The sequence below is a fragment of the Cervus elaphus genome, chromosome 5 (assembly GCF_910594005.1).
Source record: "Cervus elaphus chromosome 5, mCerEla1.1, whole genome shotgun sequence".
In the NCBI taxonomy this organism is placed as follows: domain Eukaryota; kingdom Metazoa; phylum Chordata; class Mammalia; order Artiodactyla; family Cervidae; genus Cervus; species Cervus elaphus.
The window spans coordinates 81,647,345-81,670,059 of NC_057819.1; the positions used below are offsets into that span (position 1 = coordinate 81,647,345).

General features: G+C 39.0%; 1 protein-coding gene across 2 annotated transcripts; it reads right to left on the reverse strand.

The window, feature by feature from the left end:
* Positions 1 to 10,558: 10,558 nt before the first annotated feature.
* Positions 10,559 to 14,346, reverse strand: SRSF1 (serine and arginine rich splicing factor 1). 2 transcript variants are annotated; one of them, XR_006341156.1, is made up of 5 exons: positions 14,011 to 14,346; positions 13,412 to 13,596; positions 12,876 to 13,048; positions 11,993 to 12,672; positions 10,559 to 11,081 (listed from the first exon to the last, which is right to left on the reverse strand). XR_006341156.1 is itself a non-coding variant. In XM_043902770.1 (4 exons), exons 1-4 carry the CDS (start codon positions 14,202 to 14,204, stop codon positions 12,478 to 12,480), a joined length of 747 nt encoding a protein of 248 aa, XP_043758705.1. In that variant the 5' UTR covers positions 14,205 to 14,346; the 3' UTR covers positions 10,559 to 12,477. The 2 variants fall into 2 exon arrangements, 1 of the variants encoding a protein (XP_043758705.1); XM_043902770.1 differs by having other exon boundaries at positions 10,559 to 12,672.
* Positions 14,347 to 22,715: the final 8,369 nt, after the last annotated feature.

Sequence of the window (22,715 nt, forward strand, 5' to 3'; positions counted from 1 at the left end):
AGATCTTATAACTCCCTCTTTCTGAATTGGTGCTCCTTCCTCTTCCTTTCATTGGCCTAGATAAAAAAAAGCCTCATTGGGTCAATTTGATCTTCAACTGAGGATCCCTCTATTCTGCATAGTGAAAGAAACAGGAAATAATGACACAGGTTTTGAAGAACCTATTATGTTTCCTGAGTGAGGGACATGAGCAGTGGTGACCTAAGACACTGAAGTAGCATCACAAAACTTAGTTAGACTAAGCTTTAGGTAGGTTGCTCCACTCTAGACAGCAATGCTGAGATGGCAACACAAGGTCAGAACAGTGTAAGATCTGGCACAAGCTCCAGATTTGCTTCTTTAAGGGTGTTTCTTGACTCTGAGAAGCTGCCTAAAGTTCTACAGTCAGTCATCTGGCCCAGTATACAAGCAGGTGCAGGGAACCTGGCAAGCTGGTTTTTAAACTCCACAGAGACAACAGTTGTACTCAGCATTTAATCCTTAAGTTGTGTACTAAAACATAAAGCTTACCTGCTATCCACTACTACTACGTGAAGCATTTCACCCTTGATTTCCTGAACCGTGGCAGCAAGCTCTTTGCTAGACCTGAAGAGGACAATTCCTAGAGGGCAGGATAGATTCTGACTTGGTGAACAATTTACTATGATACACAGGGAAAATGGATCAGATTCAGAGAATCTAGATGTTTCCTCTGAAGTAATTTTAGTCTCCAAAATAAAGCACACAAAGCTCTGCTCAACTAGTTGACAGAAGTTACTTAGCCCTTTACCCCCAGGCCTGACCCTGTCCTCTGCAAGCTGTTTTACTGACCTTACATTAAGTCCCTCCCCAACTTCCTAGCTCCCAGCTGTTTCCTCTTATTTTTCCAGCTTCCTCGCTCCTCACCCACCCCACCACCTCTCATTTCACTTTCTCTCCCTGCTCCTCCCCTTTTATTCAGCAGTGAGTGCTGACAGCAGATGGCAAGTACTCAATTCAAGCCAGTAAAAATGCATCCAAAGCATCAGGTAAAACGCAGTCCCAGAAATAATCCTGGGGGTTGCAATACATACTATCTCTGCCTCTCACTGATTTATTCTTTAAATAGGAAAGGCATATGTTCATTCTTAACATATGGAAGATTATCTTCAGACCAATTTATTAAAACTAAATTAGGTAGCTAGTTTTGCTTAGTTATGCTTCTTAGGGACAAGAGGATTTTTTTGTTTGCATTAGAATTGATAAATTTTATTCCTAATTTGTCCAGGATCTACACAGTACATTTAGCAAAATTCATGAAGCCTTAGGAAGCCCCCACGTATGTTCTATATGCAAGTTCATTTAGCTAAAGATCAGTTACTCTGATCACTTAAGCAAAGCATATGGAAGGTCCAAGTTCATACAATCTGTGATTAGCTTTCTCCCCACAGAAGAGCTAAAAAAACTGAAAGCAAACCTCAACTACTAGAGGGAGGTTTGGGATTTGTTCCACAGTGATCTTAAAACCACAGGAATTTGGGGATGGAAATGTACCTGAGAAAATAGGAAAGGGAGAGGGAAAAGGCACCTCAAGGCCACAGCTTCAATCAGTGAAGTTTAACTTAAGTTTCCCCCATGGTTCTAAGAACCCTGGTAAACGCCTAGTCCTAGAGATACCGCATGGATGCTATCTAATCAGCTCAGCTTCAGCCCAAAATTCAGGCCATGCTATCTCCAACCTAGAATGATATATTCTAGGTTTTGAAAGGCTAGCCAAGACACCCTAGGTACTAACTTTCCTGTTCATAATGGATTGGACAAAACAAAGACCTCCTAATGTGGATTCTCTCCTTAGAAAAATGGCTCATGTGTAGAACTATGCCATAACTATCATCCTTTTTCAGTAAGCAAATATTTATGAAGCATCTACTTAAGGCCAGGAACTGTACTAGTCAGTCACTGGATACTTTTAAGAATCTCCTCCAATAGAGAAATCAAAACTTGAACGAATTATAGACTAGTTAGATGTTTATACAAAATGATTATAAGAGCACTGGGAAGAAAACAAAATATTAAAAGGGCTACTTGTTCTACTAAATGAGACTTCATTGGTTCTCACATAACTGACAGCTTTGACACTGGACTGTCATCTAGGGTTGAATACCACAACTAATGCCTAATAGGCTGTATGCTCAGGACCAAGTATAATGCAGACTGTTACTGCAAACTGGAAAGTCATCACACATTGCTTTTAAAGCAATTCAATCTGGTTTTGTGTATCAGATCTATTTTGCTAATATGAATTTAAGTGTACACTTAGCTAACAAAACAAGTGCATGTTTACAAACATTTACCCATTCTCAGCATCTTTTTCGTGCTACTATCCTTTGTGAGATTGCAGCTTGTTAAGAGTCGATAGCCAGTTTCTGGCCACTGTCTGATCTGCCTTCTGCGGGGCCAGTGTGACCAGAAGGGGTCAACAGAGGGCAAGGGCTTCTCTGATGCTGGCTGTGCACTGCACACTGGAAAGCCAGGGAGCTAAGTACCCCACTCTGTGCTGCTGGTCTCTGGCCAGTGTGACAAGATGAACACTGCTTTCAAACAGCCCCATCAACCTGGCTAAGAACATGGATCAAAGACAGCACCACGGGGCACCCTGGTGGCATCAGGTGGGTATTACAGATAGTGATCACTTGGGTCAAAGACTTCTCTTTCCCCACAACCTCTCCACTGGAAAAAGGCTGTTTTTAAAAATCAATATAGTAATAAAATAAACAAGCACTAAAAGACATGGACTCAAGTTCTGGGTCTGTCACTTTAACATCTTAGTCCATTTCCTCCAACTCCAAAATAAGGCTAGAAACACTGGAGAATTAAAAGGAGTCAAAGCACTCCAAAAAAACAGCTACTACGTCTACTAAGTATTTATCCTATGTCCTTACATTTTCCCCTCTAACTTTTCCATTAAGAAGGTAGAAAATGGCACAAACTCTTGAAGTCACTACTTTGGAAATAAGCCCAATCTGATTGGAGGACCACACTACATATAAGATCTAAGCTATGCAGTTCACCTGCTGAGGATTTCATGAACGTATTTATACATCAACAGTAAGGTGAGTGTTGTGTACCAGGCATCTTAGAAAAAGTGTCAGAAAGTTATTAATACAGATTTTGGTCTCCAGGAGTTTACCATGAAGCTAGAGGGATAAAAACATACATGAAATCAGACACCAGTTTAAGGGCAACATGCAGGTGTACCCATTACGTGACACTATGTATGTTGAAGAAAAGCAAAGCAGAAATACAATGCAGTTAGTGCAAGACTGCTTTAGTCTTTAGCAGATCATGAAGGGAAGAATTTTCAAAGGCAAAAGTAATGTGAGTGCTTTTAAGATTTGTGAATTTGCAGAGTCCGTGGCTTTGAGAACTGCTTATGCTAGTTGATCCTCTATCAGCCTAAGGATCAGGGTCAGGGTCCTGGAGTAATGTTAAGATTCCTAAACCAGTAATATACTACCCAGTTTCTTCATTCTATATATGAATCTCTTTATGGATAACTACAAATAAAGAAGAACCAAAATAATTCAATCCTAATGAGAAAACTGTAGAAACTGAGACAGGGTTACTAAATTCAGAATTAAGGCTTCTTCTGTAAGAATTATACTTAATAATGGAAAATCCAGGAGAAAGCAGGGAGACCTGGGTTTGGAAGATCCCCTGGAGAAGGGAAAGGTTACTCACTCCAGTATTCTGGCCTGGAGAATTCCATGGACTGTATAGTATCCATGGGGTTGCAGAGAGTCAGACACAACTGACTTTCACTTCGGGAGAAAGAAAGAGAGGGAACCCCTCTGCTCCTTTAGGAGACAACATTTGTTTTTACAATTATACATGACTTAAACTAGCATTTAAATTTGTTGACCCTGGAACACAGGCTTGACTATGCAGATCCACTTGTATGTTTGTTTTTTTCAGTACTACACAACCTATGGTTGGTTGAATCTGCAGATGCATTAACTGCAGATACAGAAGGTTGACTGTAGTTAATTTTACACCGTGTGGCAGGTCAGCACCTCTAACTGACATGAATGACCAACAGTAATTTGCATTTCCTATTTTCACAGCTGAGAAACTATTTGATGCAATGTTAGGATTACCACTTTCTCCAATAATCTACCCAGTTAACCAATAGTTTGTGGACTAGGTTTCTGTATCACTTTGCTTTTAAGGAGTACTAAGTTCTTTCTCTTTGATAATCAACATTTATTAAACTGCCAAATGGAGGTGGGAAACAAATCCAAACAGCATTTTGAAGAACTCCATCTAGCAAGTAAACATATGGCTCACTGGGAAATGCCAATACAACAAAAATTCTACTGGGTAGAAAAAATTAACACACAAATTTCAACAGTAATAAAATTGTGAGACTAAATGCATCACAGGTCTAGAGCTATTTTATGGGTTTCGAAGCTTGCTTTTTATAATTTCAGAAATTAAATCTAACTTGACAGTGATAAGGACAAGAAGCAGCAGGGTGACTGCTATTAAGGGCAGAAAAGTTTGAAAACATAAAAAAAATATGGAAGTAAAAACAATCATGATCAGTAAAAAATATTTACCAGATCAACCAGAGCAGGGAAAATGTGATTGAAAATGGTGATAAATTGTAGACTACAGCCCACTGTTTCATACTAGACAAGCAAGTTTTAGGAAGATCAGACTTGATGGCCAGGATGGAGGTGGCCAGTTAACTGGTTTTTCATTTCTTCAGTAATGATTTTGGCTGTACGGACAAAGATGTCAGCATGGCAAATGAAGTTGGGAGACAAATCCAAACAGCATTTTGAAGTACTCCATCTGGGAAGTAAACAAAACCTTACTCTAGTTCAAGTGACAGACACAACTGCATGGTGGCTAGAAACTGGTTATATTCAGACACAGAACTTGACTCCCACCATGCTGTTTACTATGTAGTTTCAGAGAACAAAGGGACCACTTTTTTTTGGTAGTGAGCTTGTTAACCAACAAGCACTCTTATTGTTGTGTACACTTGCAGTGTACTGTTAACCAACATTTTACATTTCAAGTTGTGCATGTACGTGCTCAGGTGCTTCAGTCATGTCCAACCCTTTGTGACCCCATGGACTGTATGTAGCCTGCCAGACTCCTCAGTCCATGGGATTCTCCAGGCGAGAGTACTGGAGTGGGTTGCCATGCCCTCCTCCAGAGGATCTTCCTGACTCGGATTGAACCCGCATCTCCTACATCTCAGGTGGGTTCTTTACTGCTGACCACCAGGGAAGCCCCTTATGTTGTGGATGTCACTTATTTTGTAATTCAATTTAAGAAAAAAAATTCTCCAAAAGTTAGAAATATATCAGCTGATAAAAAGATGGAAAATGTCTTAATGTTACTTAGCTGCTTCTGTAAGTATTTGCAAACAGAAGAACCTAAGATTCTATTTACTGGTTACTTACTCAAGATACTCAGAAAGGGAAGTAGAGTAATTCACATTTATAGGTTTCTCTTTCTAAGCAACTGAACTGAGTATCTACTGAACTGAGTGTCTATGCAGTGCACAGCACTGTGCCATGTACTTGGGAAGAAAAGGGAAAACAGGTTATGACCTGTTAGAAGAGAGACAATAAACAACTCACTGATTAAAGGTATACTGGCTAAGAGTTTTAAGATCCGGTAGAAAAATACTATGCATAATAAGGATTAGTGCTTTTTCAATGACTATCATGTGACAAACACTGTCTTGGTTCCTTAGAAAATAAACTCACGAATCCGGATGAGGCAGATAAATGGATAGAACATGACATATGCCATACCAGATATACACAAAAGTCTGTGCCAACACAGTATGATGGGTGTTAAATTTTGAGATAACTTTTGATACTGGGATAAGGTTATCAACAGCTTTAGATTCAGCCCAAGACTCCAAGTCCTAGTTAAAGGCTGTAGGTTATCTTTTGTCAACTGATGTAGTAGTCCAGTCATACGGATTAAACCTTAATAAATACAACCTGAAAGCTTATCTCAAACTTACAAAGGCCCTCCTAACACCCAGCACTTCCGGGTACAATTCTGCCATGCCATATGGCACTTAAAACAACCTCCAAGTTTAGCCTTTTTCTTTTACAAAGGGAATTCCAGATTTTCACTTTGAACAATTTAGGATTTAGCCTCTTCACAAGATAAATTAAGACATCAGAGCTAACATTTCTTGAATTAAGGGATAATTTAGTGCACTTTCAGTACTCAATCCAATTTGCAGCAAGGCTATTTTATTAGTTAGCAACTACCTTTGGTAGCCTAACTTGCTACATAAAATGTGAGCTTGGTAGGCAAGGTAATCTGTGTAAATGTGACTCTTCTAGAATACATTTATCCTCTTTTGGTGTTATTCAAAGCAGTTTGTAACATTTGTGTCTGAAGCCAAGTGCTCCCATATTGACTAAATGGTATCACAAGTGGGCCTAAAAAACTTATTTTTAGTGACAAAAAAGCTTGTGTCTTTTCTATTTTTGTAATGTAAAGCTGAAGGGAGGTTGGAATGACAAAATGCTGAAGTGTTAGTTCCTAACAGAGAAGTCAGTACTGACATTTTGATCACACTGTTCTGTTGAGCTGTTGTTGTTTGATCACTGCCTGTTCTGTAAAACAGAAAAATTTAAGTAGCCAACTTCATGAATAGACAGGGTTCTATGACACAACACACCGAAAGTCTCAGTATTAAGAAATAAGACTTATCATTCCAGAAAGTGTTTCACACCATATAAACAAAGGTTTCTCAAAGGATACTCATTTTTTATATCACATGGCCAATTTCATGGCTAGATGGGGGGGGCAGGGGTGGAATGGGTGGCACACATCTACTCCTGTACCTGATTCTTACACTTCTGGCCTTACTATTACATACTTGGGGATGTACAAGGCAGGTAGAAAAACAAGCAGCTTCACATCTTCAGCATTTTGTCCTAAGTCCCAGAACCTAGACAGTTTTCTGATTTATACAAGGTTGGTACTCATTAACTACTATTCAAAACCCAAAGGAAAAGGCAAAGGATTTTGACCAACAGATGGAGAGGCAAAGGTAGAGTTACAGGAAAAAAACTTAGACCAAAAAAATTCTAACTTTGGAGCTGACAGAGGATTAAGTTTCCACCTTGCTGTTACCATTCTTTGCCCTAGGGTATTTCCTGGTTAATTTTGCATCATAGCTCCCTCTAGTGGCTATGTGATTTTTTCCTAACATTTACTCAAATAAGGGGAGTGGAATAGACCATGGTAAACAAAATAACACCCCTCCAGACAACTCATTAGACATCTGGCATACCTTTAAAATTGTTTGCTCAAAGTACATTTGGTGAGGATGAGTATAGCATTCTATAGCTCTTAATTTCTACTATCTTTACACTGATAATCCTATCAGCAATTATAAAAAGTTTAAAAGTTTAACCTTTTTAAGAGATGAAGATGAAACACCCAGGATCTACTCAACTGTTTCTTCTGTTTTGCATACCTACATTAAATAGCAATCTCCTTGTGTTTTCTCTCTTGCCAGTGAGCCACCTATTTTTAAATGTTTGAGATTTTTTTCTGCCTAAGAAGCACCAAGAACTTTTGTATAAGAAAAAGATCTTTCTCTCCTTTCATCCCTAAAAAATCACATTAAAAGGTTGTCAGGTACAGCTTTCAAAGTTACCAAGAAGCACGCCCCGCCCCAATCTCAATCTTAAGTATAATCACATGGATAAGCTGTTTTAAGTATACTGTAAGTTCTTGGATCTACATTGTAAGCAAAATTTTTGCCAGGATTACTATTTCTTCAACAATCAGGAAACAAAATGAACACCTTTCTTTATAATCTCCCTTTACTTGATGCCAATCCCACCCTGTCCTATAGGATCAGATTCTTAGTTTAAAAAAATAGGTACTGGGAAAAATTACCCCCAAATAGAGTATTCCACCACATAGAATGGAATGGGAGAGTATTTATTTCCTTCAATGGAGACAATTACGAGTCCACTATAGCAACAGAATATAAAAAAATCTGTCATACCTTTTCTGGTGGCTGCTTCAGCCTAAAGAAATGTGGAACTAACAGCTTAATAAAGAAATCAAGAGTAACTGGGTTTGTTTTCACTCACACACCCAAAACTACACAGAAGCCTTCGCTCCGTGTATTCCGTAACAGTTCTACAATCCCTTATCCAAACTCTCTAGGGCAGATGTATTTGAAATTCAGAGCGTTTTGCATTTTATAAAGGTTTCATATATAGAGCCTTTACCACATTAACACTCAGCACAACCTGTGGCAACTGACATTAGTATTTCTTAGTCACACCAAGTACAAAACAAATGCATTGATTTTGGTCATATTTTACATTCAATTTGCTTAACAACAAAAGATTTTGGAGTTCTGGGATAAAAGATTGTGAACCTGTTTTCTGTCTTTGCACTCTTCATACCGTGATAGAAATAGGTTAAACCAAAGAATGGCTATAACAGAACTTCAGTCTAATAGTTTCTTTCCTTTTAATACTATTTATGGTAAATACAGACATGTAACTTGTGATTTCATTACAACGTCATGTACAAAGTAAGCAAAAAAGCACACAAATAATTCACAGAAACTTGAAAAAAAAAAAAAAAGGCCCTTAACAAGCAAGATATATTTCAAAGACAAAACTGAGAAAGTTAAAATCTAGAATCACATTCAAGTTAAAGCACTACAATGAGTAGATACATAAACATTCCAAACTATAAAACTTATGGGGGAAAAACATTTTAAATGAAGGAAATCTGTTCACATTCCAAACAGCATTTTTAAAAAATTACTAAACTTTATTAAACATAAAATTCAGGTCCCAAACAATTAGGAATCAGAAAATGGGATTCTTACCTTTTGTTTCCAGGATGTAGGCTGAACAGCAAGGTGGGTTACTCAATCTGATGTTATGAGAAATAATTGCTTCTTAAGAGACTTAAACTTTTCCTTGATTAGAAAATAAATTATAAGCTCCCTACAACATCTAAGGGGACATAAATAGGGAGAAAGGCAGAAAATCCAAGACTGCTTTCTAAGAGTTGCTAATATAGGTAGAGATTTAAGGTCAATTTCTTAAGACTGACAAATAGTCTGCATCTCCTCTTACAATTAGTTGTCTAGTCTCCTCTTACTGAACTGGAACACCTGGCCCCTCTATCTTTCATACAGGTTAAAATCCTCTCTAATCTTAAACAGCCTATATACCAGGCAAGTAGTATTTTCCATCTCACTTCAATCTGGTTGGGACTACTAAAACTCCTAAAGTAGAGCTCATCTTTCAACTTAGCTTAAATGCACTCAACTTTTGAGTGAGGGCAATTTTCATCTTGGTCCTGTTTCCAAAATAATGAATACAAATAAACCCAGGGCCCACTCAAGTCTAGCTCTTTACAAAATCATTTCCACTTTTAACATCTTACAAAAAAACTTGAATAAACTTTTTGGCCAACTCAGATGAAACAACCTAGTTTTATGTATTGTCTACTCTTGCAACACTGTATTTTGAATTCCTACATTAAAACTAGTTACTCCCTTAATGGATCTATACAAAGTACTCTAAAAAAATGGAATCCTAATCTTGACTTTACTATCCCTTCTCTTCCTCCTGACATTCCACGAGGTTCATTAAATGTATTGGCTGGTGACCTTATGCAAATCTTCAGGCTGTCTCCACTATCAAGATTTCTAGTGTCTCCTAGATTTGAAATCACATCACCTGAAGAGCAGTCTTAAATTCTGCTTCCAATTATAATTAACACTCAAGGGAAATCTTATGATTTAGCTATTTTCTAGGTGCACAAAAAGTGGTCTGATGATCGTGACTATCAGGAAATCAGAAGAAAAAAGATCAGGAATACTAAGCAAAACCCCCTCCTTCCCCCAACTCTTAAGTGAAAATTTAGCACCAAGGGGCTACCAAGTAAAAGATACAAAAACTAGTAGGTGACAAGATGTCATGACTGCTTTGGTATGTTTTGGATAGTAACTATGATTGAGGAGAGTTCCAAGGCAAAATTTTAAAGAATGCCCAGCTTTTATTAGCAATGTTTCACTCAAATAAACAGTTCAATCTTCTAGTGTGCTATTCACATTTCAAACAGAAAATGTAATTTAAGAATTCTAATCTGCGCTGAATTTTAATACTTACCGATTTTTGAGATGAATTATTTTCATTGAGAAACTCAAAGGCTAATAATACCAACATTCACTAGTCATTACCTGATTTTACACAAAACTCTTATGCTAATTACCAAAAATAAGCAGTATCCATAGTCATTTTTAATCAGTTTTGCAGCTTATCCTCCAGAAACTAAATCACCCTTCATTTACATTACATACACAACTATCTTATTCTCACTTTTTTAATCTTCCCCTGAAGACTTTTACAATTAACAGTGAGATAATATCATTAGCAAATTCCTTTCAAGAACCTTTAAATTACTAACACAAACACAAAAATCAGAATCTTATCAATTTTAAGTATTAACTGAGACTAGTCACCCAGTAAAAAAATCTTACAAGAGGAAAAAGGACAACCATGCATAGTTTTTTAAAAAATGTTTATTTTTTTCAAAGAAAAACGGCAACAGCCAATTGGAAACCTACTTATTCTTCAACTCCAATTTTGTTTTCTTTAAATTTAGAAGTGACTTACTGATTTACTATTTTAAACAAACCCCCCCCTTTCCCCTTTAAATGTTTACCATCTACTCGTGCTGAATCCTTCCAAGGAGATTGCTCCAGCGTATATCTCCAGGTCCTCGCTTTGCTCCTTTTACCAAAAATGCAAAACACAATTCCATCGTGCATCTTAAGGGCTCCAATCGTCAAAAATAGGAAAAAAAAAAATTCTTTGGAATAGCCAATTAAGTTGAATAAAAAAAAAAAAAAAAATCCACACGAATGCGGTTTGGTTGGGGCAGGAATCCACTCCTATGTTCCTGGTAATCTGATCCCGCTCCATGAATCCTTGTAATTCATCCTCCCTATCCTATCCACATTATGATTTGAATCCAATGATCCAGCTCCAAGGATTGGGATCCAGTGAGCCCTCTCCAATCCAAACCTTTATAACCAGCAAAACCAAAAAAGAGGAGGCAAAATGTTAGATACTGTAATCAAAAAAGGTTTCTGGGGAATGATGAGTTATGTCTGTCATCAGTTTAACAGATGTACATCAATAACTATCAAATTCCCCAAAACAAGTTTCTGAATGGTGTTCTGATCAATTTTAGAAACTTAATCATCATAGAGACTAATTGGAAGAAGCATTTTATATTTACAGTTCAACTGATAATGCCAACACTTGTTACTGTACAGCGTATTACAGGTTTTGTGGTTGCAAAAAGTTAAGTAGTTGAAAAGTTTACTGGTACTGCTACCCCCCTAAGTCTAAACTAAATCTAACGCTCCCATTTGTAATTTAATTTGTAAATTAAAGTATTTTAAACATGAGTCAATTATGAATACTAGTTTAAAGGGGAAGGTGAGACTTAAAATTATTCCCAACTAGATTATCTACACCAATATGTTGGAATTCTATATTTTGCTTTCATTTTGTCTTTAAAAAATGAAGTAGCAACGCTATATCAGTCACACAGAGGACATGCAGATTTAGCAGTATTGATATTATACTCTATCTGGTTGGAATTAAAGACACCCTGTACCCACATGTACACCAACAGCAGGTCACACATTAACAGTTGTAACTAAGCATTATGACAAATTAGCCAGTTCTTCCCACATTAGTCCCTATTAAAACAAAAAAGGGAAGGGAGCAAAATAGTTACAAAATGGGCAATGTAATTTTGCCACAATTGCCAAGGTTTAAAGAGCAAAGCAATTGTAGCTAAAGGTAACTGCATAAGATGCTTACAAGTGTTTTATGGTAGATGTATAATCAATTTAAACCCTTGCCTTTTAGTATAAGGTCAATACTGCCAATTTCATCTGTGACAATAGCACTTGGAGTCATACCATTGCCTCCATTATTGATCTGATCCTCCTCAATCCTCCTTTTGACAATCCTAAAATGATTGAAATGTGCTCCACAATCCTTAATCCAAAGCATTCTTAATCCATCTCTTCAGATATGTCTACAGAAAGACACATGAAAAGCAAGATAAACATAAGAACTTCCCCAGGTAAGATAACCACAAACACCCCCAACATCCCAGTTCACACAAACCAGAGCAGAATAGACATTTACACAATATCACAGTCTGAAGAGCATGGAGAGTTAACTAAATTTAAACAATCCTGGCTATGACATCACTTAAAATACAATTTATCGACATGAGGGGAATGTAGATGTTAGGAGCAAGGGGTATTACACAAGAATGCAATTCAACACTTTAGCCCATTCTGAACAAAACAGTTTGAATTAAAAAATGAAAAGATTGTACTGAATAAAGGAAAACTGTATACAACATGGGTTCTACAAAAAAGTGTCACCAATCATCTTATGTACGAGAGCGAGATCTGCTATGACGGGGAGAATAGCGTGGTGATCCTCTGCTTCTCCTTGGGGAATAACTTCGACTCCTGCTGTTGCTTCTGCTACGGCTTCTGCTACGACTACGGCTTCGAGATCGAGATCTTCCATAACTTGGACTTCTGGGCCCATCAACTTTAACCCGGATGTAGGCAGTTTCTCCCTATTGAATAGACAGAACTTTCGATTGAAAGATCTAAGCTTTCACCTGTCTTCAGGCATGCTGAATGAATACAACGTAATTTAAACCAGAGGCACTTTACTGGGTTTACTTGGACACCCTTGCCTGAATCTTACCTTCAAATTCCACAGTTAAGACCACTGTATCCAATTCTGGCCAATAAAAAGAATAAGTGTATAACCTACCTCATGAGATCTAAACTTAGTGTTATCCAGTTTTCGAACTGCATAGGTCATATCTTCTTTCCGTACAAACTCCACGACACCAGTGCCATCTCGGTAAACATCAGCATAACATACATCACCTGCTTCACGCATGTGATCCTTTAAATCCTGCCAGCTTCCACTTGGAGGCAGTCCTGAAAAATATTTTTTTCAACAATTATACGAATATTTCACATTAAAGTTAAAATTTACATTAGAACCAGGACTACTTTAAAATTAATGATTAGTTTTAACATCTCAGGTTAAATATTCAAAATTCTAGAATTAAAAACCCCAAATTATTTGCAAAGTAATGATCTTCATATTCTAGGCACTGTAATCTAATTCGCTAAATCTCGAATACAGTAATTCCGGATTACTAAATTCATCCATGCGACTAAAATAATTTAAGATCTGGCATGAAAGCTAACATTTGTCAAACTGGTCATGCAAGGAAAACTTTAAAGTGTGGTATCTGACCAAAAGTGACATCAACCCGCACGGAACGGTAAACTCACCAGAGACAACCACTCTATTTTCAGAACGCCTGGAAGGGGGGCCATAGCGGCCCCGGGGAGCCCCGCCACCTCCACCCCCGCCGCCGCCTCGGCCTGTACCACGGCCGCTTCGAGGAAACTCCACCCGCAGACGATATCCATCGTAATCATAGCCGTCGCGACCGTACACCGCGTCTTCCGCATCCCTGCGTGATTACAGAAAGCCGAAAGGTAAGAAAATGGACCGGGAGGGGTGACTTAACTCCGTCGGGGAGCTAGCAGCGCCCCGCACATGCGCACCCGGGGTGGAAGAGCCCACATGCGCTGCATAATAGGAACGGCCCCTCCCCCACCCAGAAGCACGCCAGGCTCCTGACCACTACAGCAGCCCTCAGCGCCTCAGTTTCCCGCTCCGAGCCCGCAAGCCGGCTCTGGAGACGCCCGGGGGACCCAGTCACCAGAGAAGCCTCACCGACTCGGCTCCTCACTTCACTCGTGCACGGGCGATTCGTCTTGCTCCCAACCTCAGAGCCCACGTCCCCATTCTCTCTAAGGCCTTGGAGCATTCCCCAACTACTCCAACCAATATCCTCAAGGCCGCAAGTCCCTGGCCGCCTCACCGCGGGTCCTCGAACTCAACGAAGGCGAAGGGCGGTCCTCCGCGGCGATTCTTCAGGTCGATGTCGCGGATAGCACCGTATTTGTAGAACACGTCCTCAATGTCCTTGGTTCGGATGTCTGGAGGTAAGTTCCCTACGTAGATGCGGCAGTCGTTGTTCCCTGCCGGGCCACGAATCACACCACCTCCCGACATGGCGGCGACGAAAAGCGCGGACTCGAGAACAGGCCTTCCCACCAAGCCTAGCGAACGGCAGAGCGAGCCCGCCGCGACACCACGTCTCCCGCGGCCCCTCCAAAATGGCGCCTTTATCAGCTCGGCGCACGGATATGGGGGGGAGGGAGGTAGAGAAGCGGGAGGAAGCAGCTATTCGATTTCACTGCGCACGCTCAAGAGCGTAACGGGTGCTGCGAAAGAGACGCTGGCGCACGCCCGACGTCACCCTCCGCGCGAAGGGAAAAAAGTTCCCGCGTTCCCGTTGTGCCGAGAGCTTTGCAAAGGGAGTGACCGGCCGTGTGGTAAAGATTTAGGACAGAGCACTTGTAAAAGAGAGTTATTAATCTTGTCGAGTCCTGAAGAATAATCAGTTTCCCCAGGAATAAGTCTCCTAAAGCAAAGGCGCTTTGGAAGGATTTAGTGAAGCCTAGCCTATAGCTTTATCCCACCATGCTCTGCGGTGTTAACGGCCTTCGGCGGGAAAGACGCCCCCGGGGGCGGAGTCAAAGGGGGAGGGACCAGGCAGTTGCTCCGGAAACGGGGGCGTCTTAGGAGACTGCGCCCAGTTTGGGACTCGGCGTTGTCTGTGATTCTGTGCAGAGGCAAGCCGTCACTTTGTGTTTCCGCCCCGTCTCCTGTGAACCTGTGCGCTGCCTAGACAGAGAAGTGTGTAATATAGGGAAACCGAGCTTAGATTCCTTAGATTTTACATCAAGTACCGTTCTACCTTCGGTTCAGCACCGAGCTTTGTATATATTTAATAACTACATTCAACACTGCTTGTGTTAGTGGCAGCGATTCCTGCTCTGACCAATCGTTGGTGGTACCAACCGGGACCCAGATCTCTGTTTCTTTTTTTAATCGCCTATTACTAGGCCCAACGCAGCGGAAAGGTGCACTGACGGTTGCAGAGTGAATTGTGCCTGTTGCTTCTCCATCCCTTTTCAAAGAACGAGAAAAAACACGCGCACCTACCTGTGTGCATGCAGAATCCTGAAGTTCCTTCCTTGTTTTGAATTCATTAGCAGGCCTCTCAAGTAATATGAATGAGCCCAATGAGCTTGTGAGAACTACTGTGGCCACTGGAGACCACAGTTGCTGCTCAGGACTGGTCTACTAGTGTACTGGTCCAAGGAGATTAGAACTTCCTACATTTTTTCCTATAGAGACATCTGAAATCTGGATTTTTATATGAAATGCTGGGACTTTAAATTATTAGTGATAAATTCAAATTAAAACAACAAATCTGCAGTCATAAATATGCTAAAACAGATCTGCACCCGAAGTGTAAGGATGATTTTCTTCAGTTTGTGTATTTATTTGTAACAGTCCCTCTCCTCAGGGATGTAAGGCAGTTTATAAAAATACTATAAACATTATTAAAACTAGGTGGAGAAATCTGGGTGCCTTTGAAATTTAAAAAAAAGATTGTTTAGAAGACATGTCTTCAGTTCTATAAGTTGATTGAATGTATTTTAGTAAATGTTTCTCAGTAAATCCAAAATACAAATTTAATTTGCTCCTCAACAGATCCATGGAGGATCTTTGGTAGTCCTTAAAATCTCTGTGATAGTTGACAAAATTTTGTGTATGTGTGTGTGTACTTTTTTGTCTGTCCTTTAAATCATCCTTCATTGACATTTTATCTATTGCCTTTTTATTTTTTAAATACTTATCTATTTTTAGTTGGTTGATGATTGGTTTATAATATTGGTTTGATTTCTGTCACACATCAACATGAATTAACCATAGCTGTATATTTGTCTCCTCCCTCTTGAATCTCCCTCCCACCTCCAGCCCAGTCCCGCCCCTCTAGGTTATTACAGAGTCCTGGTTTGAGTTCCCTGAGTCTCATAGCAAATTCCCATTGGCTCTCAGTTTACATATGTTAGTATATATTCATCCACGCTACTCTCTCCATTTATTACACCCTCTCCCTCTTCTCCCCACCCTTTTTCATAAGTCTTTTCTCTATGTTTGCATCTCCATCGCAGCTCTGCAAACAGATTTATCAGTACCATTCTTCTAGATTCCATATATATATGTGTTAATATACAATATTTGTTTTTCTCTTTCTTAGTTACTTAACTGGAGAAGGCAATGATAACCCACTCCGGTACTGCCTGGAAAATCCCATGGACAGAGGAGCCTGGTGGACTGCCGTTTATGGGGTCCAACAGAGTCAGACATGACTGAAGCAACTTAGCAGCAGCAGCAGTTACTTAACTCAGTATAATAGGTTCTAGGTTCATCCACCTCATTAAAACTGACTCAAATCCCTTCACTGACATATTTTTAAACTGGGCTTGTAGTTTAGAAAGAGAAGACCCTGGGAATTCCCTGGCAGTCCAGTGGTTAGGACTCTAGCTTCCACTGCAGGGGGCGCTGGGTTCATCCCTGATTGGGAAATTAAGATCCCATATGCCAAGGCGTGACCAAAAAAGAGAGAGAGAAGACCCTGATAATTTTTAAAATGAGAAGCTGACCAAAAGGGACACTATTTCAACAGATGTACTCCATAGTTATTTACTGAACACAGTTTCTTTTTAACTTTATCCATCCACTTATGGTTATACAGGTTGATCTTCTGTTGATTAATGTTAAATCAGTCTGCAGTGATTTAAATATAGGTGCTTTTAATTTCAAGGCATTTTAATTACAGAAAATAAGAAAGCTACAAATTTAATTTGATTTGTTCTCGTCCAGTTTGGTGGCTCAGATGGTAAAGCATCTGCCCGCAACGCAGGAGACCCGGGTTCGATCCCTGGGTTGGGAAGATCCCCTGGAGAAGGAAATGGCAACCCACTCCAGTAGTCTTGCTTGGAAAATCCCATGGACAGAGGACCCTGGTAGGCTACAGTCCATGGGGTCACAAAGAGTCGGACATGACTGAGCGACTTCCGTTTCTTTTCTTTCTGTCCAATTTAATGCAGTCATTTCTGATTTTGTTTGGTTTCGAGAAATACAAGGTAGAATTTAATAGAGTGAATAGAACATTCTTGTTTCTTTATTGGCTTATCGTATTTGAGTGTAACCAAATTATAGGTTCTGAGGTCTATGACCAAGGTCATGGATGGCTGTTTATCAAGGTCTCCCAGGATGATATTAGCTTGGAGATTATTACATTTAAGAGTGTGGTCTTATACTATCAGTGTCCCAGAGTTTTCTGTCATGCTTTAGTCCAGAAGAGTAAAAAATAAGAAAGCAAATAAACCAAACCATTTGTTCATTTGTTGGTGGGAGAGGGTGAAGCAGATTCATTTTTGATAACAGGGATGGTCAGATTGTACATGCCAAGAAAACTCTTCATCAGGTCTAGAAAGCAAGTCAGGAAGTCTCATAAGTAAATGAGGAATCAAAATGAGGTGCATCATTTTGAGAGAGATTTCATTCAGATCCTGGTGAAACCTGATAAATGATTCCTGTCCCACAACCAAGTGTACCTTTTCAAATACAGGAAAAGTCAAACCCTTTAGATCTCTGTTACCTGAATAGTGCTGGGTAAAGACTGGCAATTCTCTTTCTGTAAGCACACTTTCTTTAAACAGTGTACTAGACAATTGATTAGATTTTTACTGACCAAATTATAGGCACTTCATTTTGCCTCCTGAGATTACATCCTCATCTTAATTAGGGGTTTAGAGTGTTTCTGAACTTCTCAGTTACACATTCACAGACAGTTTTATGGATTGCCCCCATAACCAGCTAATTTATTAAGTATGGATTTTACCATTTTAATTCTCAGAAGCTGCCTTATTTTCCACACTGTTGGTATATATGTAAAGTTACTTCCTCAAAAAGAAACTCTAAATGCTTTCGATTCAATCCAGTAAGTATAAACTAGTGTCAGCACTGTACCGTACCCTGGAGATAATTACTTGGGGGAAAAGAAATGCAAAGAGTTAGTTACTGTAAGGGTTGAGATCACAAAATCTAATTTTTCAGTGATTTTCCTAATGCATAAAACTATACCTATGGTGATAGTTATGTAACTCTGAATATATACCAAAAACCATTGAATTATAGAAGTAAAGCAAGTGAATTTTATGATGTGTGTGTGTGTGTAAGTTGCTCAGTCATGTCAGAGTCTTTGCGACCCCACGGACTGCAGCCTTTCAGACTACTCTGTCCATGGAATTCTCCAGGCAAGAATACTGGAGTGGGTTGCCATTTTCTTCTCCAGGGTATCTTTCCAACCCAGGGATAAAACCTGGGTCTCCTGCATTGCAGGCAGATTCTTTACCATCTGAGCCATCAGGGAATTTTCTGGTATGTAAATTATAACTCGATAAAATTTTTTTAAATGGCTAGGGAAAAAAATGTCTCCACAATCAGCAAAATCTCTAGTACCATTGCTCTTCAGGCACGATTAAGGCTCGGAGGTGTTCTAGGGTAATTTGTGTTGAAATATGTCTTCCCTAATCTGGAAGTTCTGTTTTCAATATTTGTGTGTCAATCCCTACTATCATTTCTGGGGATATCTGTTAATTTTACTAGGTAAGGAGAGACAGAGTTTAGGAATACTTGATTTTGTGAATAGCAGTTACCTCCAGAAACCACTCACTTGAATAATTCTCTATTCCCTTGTTCTCCTTGTTTTAGTGATTAATATTCTTTGAAAAAAGAAAAAATAATAGTATCTTTTTATTTCATTTCTATTTGTCTCATCTTCTCTAGTGAACTATGTTGAGGACAGATTTCTGTTGTAACTCACTTTATTACCAGTAAATTTGCTGTTAAAATGAATATTATTGACTTTTTACTGACTGTTATTTGAACAAACTGGGACTTTAGATGAGCAGTGTGTTGTTTCTATGGAAACTGTATTGTGTTTCTGTCAGTGGATAGACACAATGGGTACAATTGTTTTTCATTTCACAGTGTAGTAATGATGGCCACTCTTCAAGCCCAAATAAACCATCTTAATAATACAGTCCTGGTAATCTTATTTTAGGACTGACTGCTCTCATTCTCTGATTCTTCTTGTTTTGTTTTTGGCTAATTCTGCCCATCTTCATTGTCCCATTATGGATAACAATAGTATATATTTGTGCTGGAAAACAGCTGTTAGAATGATCCATTACAAAGAGATGTATTTTCACCATGTCTCCCTTTTCCTATTAATACTATTATTAGTCCCTCTCCCCCTCTTCCTGCTTAGTTTTTTCTCTTAAAAAACTAAAACTCCAGTTCATCATATTGTATATATCTTAACTGGAGTAAATAGTTGTTTAAAGAATTGTAATGAAAATATAGCAGATGTGCTTTATTTGCTAAAAATGCTACCTTTTGCCAGTTTTATATTAATAGTGTGAGTCCTGTATAAGTGTTAGCTATTATTATTAGTAGTAGTAATGATGGTGTTATATGTTAATACTGTTGTCTAAGTATGTTAGAATAATTTCAATAAAAATTTTATTTGAAGTTTTGAGAATGTGACTTTTTTTTCCCCTTCATTGGTTTAAAAGATTATCTGAAAACTCTCAGAATTACTTTTCTAAATTTGCTTGCAGTGTTCAATAGTTACAGAATAGAATACATGGCCCACAAGCCTAAAACACCTGGCTCTTTATAGGAAAAGCTCCCTCCAGCTTCTGGCCAAGAGAGAAAAACCTGCTTCTATAATTCTTGCTTAAAACTAATTTAAAAATTCAGTTCTGTCATATTCTCTCTCTCATAGTTGTTTTTGATGAGTAATATCTTACATTGTTAATAGTTGTAAGCGTAAGAAATATACTTTTTCAAGTGATATGTTGCGTACACATGCTTCAGCAGCCATCACTACAGTTTAATGCTAAGGTCCCCTGTCAGCTTGCCCAGCTGAGAATAAGAGGCGCTGCGCTGCTCGAACTGGGTGCATTTTTTTGTTGTCTCATTGACTCAGAATTGCTTGTTGTAAGAGTGCAGGTAACTCTTCTTGCATTGAAGTCATGTTGCGTGCAGAGTCCATAACAGGTTTGGTTCTAAGTAAGTTTTAATGTCTACTCACTGTTTCATTTGTAGATGCAATTTCCAAAATCTGCAGATTATATTCCACAGTTCTGGGAACCCGGCAGCTTTCAGTCTGGTGCTAGTAAGATCAGTGTGGCCCCAGAGGACTACGCGATGTGGATACCTGTGCAGTCCTTCCTTGTCTGGTTCCAGCTTGCATCCATGCGGTCTGGAGGGCACCAATTTTAATTCCTTCCAAGTCAGTTTCTACTTTTTGTGGAATCCAGGTTCCAGGGAGGAAAATTTCTTTCCCTTGATTCAGAATCTCCATTTCCTATCTTGGGATTTATCTTTATAATAAAGATGATTGAGAATGAGAATGTTTGCTTTTAAAGGAATTTCCTTTCTTTTCTGCAGGAATAGAACCTCTCCTTTTGCCTCCAATAGAACAATTTCATCAGGTCCTTATGGGCAAACATTGATATATTTTCCAAAGTCTGGATAGTTCACAATTAATAACACATGTAGCATGTTCTCACGGCATAGTCAAGGCTGAACCTCATCAGCCAAACATGGTCTAGTACATTTTTCTTTTTCTAGTTTCCAGTTCTTCTAGTAAGTGATGAAAAACAAGTATGAGTACCTTTATGTGGTCTCGTGGATCTCAGTTTCTGATACAGTGCAAGCCACAGCTTAAACAAGCGTATACATATCCCTGCAAAAACATCTACATCCCTATAGAGATAAGCATTTTTATCTATGTTCCTAGTTCCCCATAATAATTTTGCAGTGGTAAAGCATATCTTTGCTAAAAACAATGATTTATATGCCCAACTAATATATTCAGCTTCTCAGTCTAAGATATCCGCAGTCAGGGAAGAGCTTTCTTTATAATTTTTCCCAGGTGAGTGGGTGTTATTTTAAATTTGTGCAACTGGAGAGCCCTATTAAGTAGGCTTCTTAACACAAAAGAGAAGAAATAGTCTAAAGGATTATTCATATCTTCCACCTTTGTAGATATACTAACTGCTTATCACCTTAAAAATGTGTTTTTCTAGCTTCAACTAAATCCAGATTAAAAAAAATTATAGGCATTTCTGTTAATGTTTTATCAAGTCACATTTCTTGAACTTTTCTTATAAATTCTTGGTTTGTGAGACTTTGGTGGTGGTCCAGTGGTTAAGAATCTGCCCTGCTGTGCTGGAGATGTGGGTTCGATCCCTGGTCAAGGAACTAAGATTCCACATGACTTGGGGCAATTAAGCCCATGCGCCACCAACTACTGAAACCTGAGTGCCCTACAGCTCATACTCTGCAATGAGAGAAGCTACCACAACTAGAGAGAAGCTCCTGCTCACCACAACTAGAGAAAGCTGAGTGCAGCAACAAAGACCCAGTGCAGCCAAAAATGAATGAATGAATGAGTACATAAAGGCTTCCTTTAGAAAAAAAATTATTGCTTTGCAAGTATACCTGTGAATATTTGAGGCTCCAGTTACAGTTCCCATCTGACAGCACTCTTAAGCTTCTCTAATTGCCCGTAAGAGAATATAATTGTCTCTCCCCAGTCAAGGAGACTGTCTCTCAACCTCTCTGACTTTGAATTTCCACACAATTAGCCCCCTTTTGATATGAGCTATAAACAGGGCTAGACCAAGCTAGTTGCCACCCCCTAAATAGCTTATAATTTGGTGTCCCTTCAAACTGATGTTCTTAGGTGTTTTTGCACCAATTTGTATGCAACTATTAGAATACCAAAGCCATGCATGTGCTGGCAGACTCACGGTCTTCCCTACAGAGCTTCAAGCACTTTTGAGGTCTTAAATAAAAGAAAGTACTTGTTTGGGGATGGCGTAAAGTAATAGAGGCTCTCACTAAGCATGATTTGCACTGTACCATGTTATTAAAGTGGTTTTTAAAGCTTACAGCACTATATTTAAAAATACCTGTACCAACCAACCTCTGTTAAGTAATGCTCCAATAATAAAATAACCCCTCAGATCTCAGTGGCTTAACAAAATAGCCAAGGATTACTTCCTGCTTATGTTACTTGTCGGCAACCAGGGGTCGGCAGAGGCACTTTTCTGCATATCTTATCCTGGAATCCAGCAATCCAGTGCATTGGAAAGATAAGCTTTGAATAAGATGGATTTTTGTTCAAATCTCCTATACCATTTACTACCTGTGTGGTCTTGCATAACTCCCTTAACTACTTAAGCCTCTGTTTCTTCATATATAAAATAGGGGGATAATAGTATTTGGGGGGTTGTGAAGATTAAATGAAACAATGTGGGAATCAACTAGTAGCAGAGTGCTCTGCCCACAGAGGTGTTCAATAATAACAACTTATTCAGGCTCTAAACACCTATGTGCTTGGATTTCCTGGTTCAGGTGTTTGTCCACTTCATTCCTCTTTGAGAGAGGAAAGAAATGAAACTCAGGTAAGTCTGTTTTGTGATTAACTTGATATTTTGGACAGATAGCTTAGTAGAAGATTGGAAGTCTTGCCTAAATTAGATTTTTGTTTTTGAGAGAGAAGATGTGGTCTATGCCTAAAAG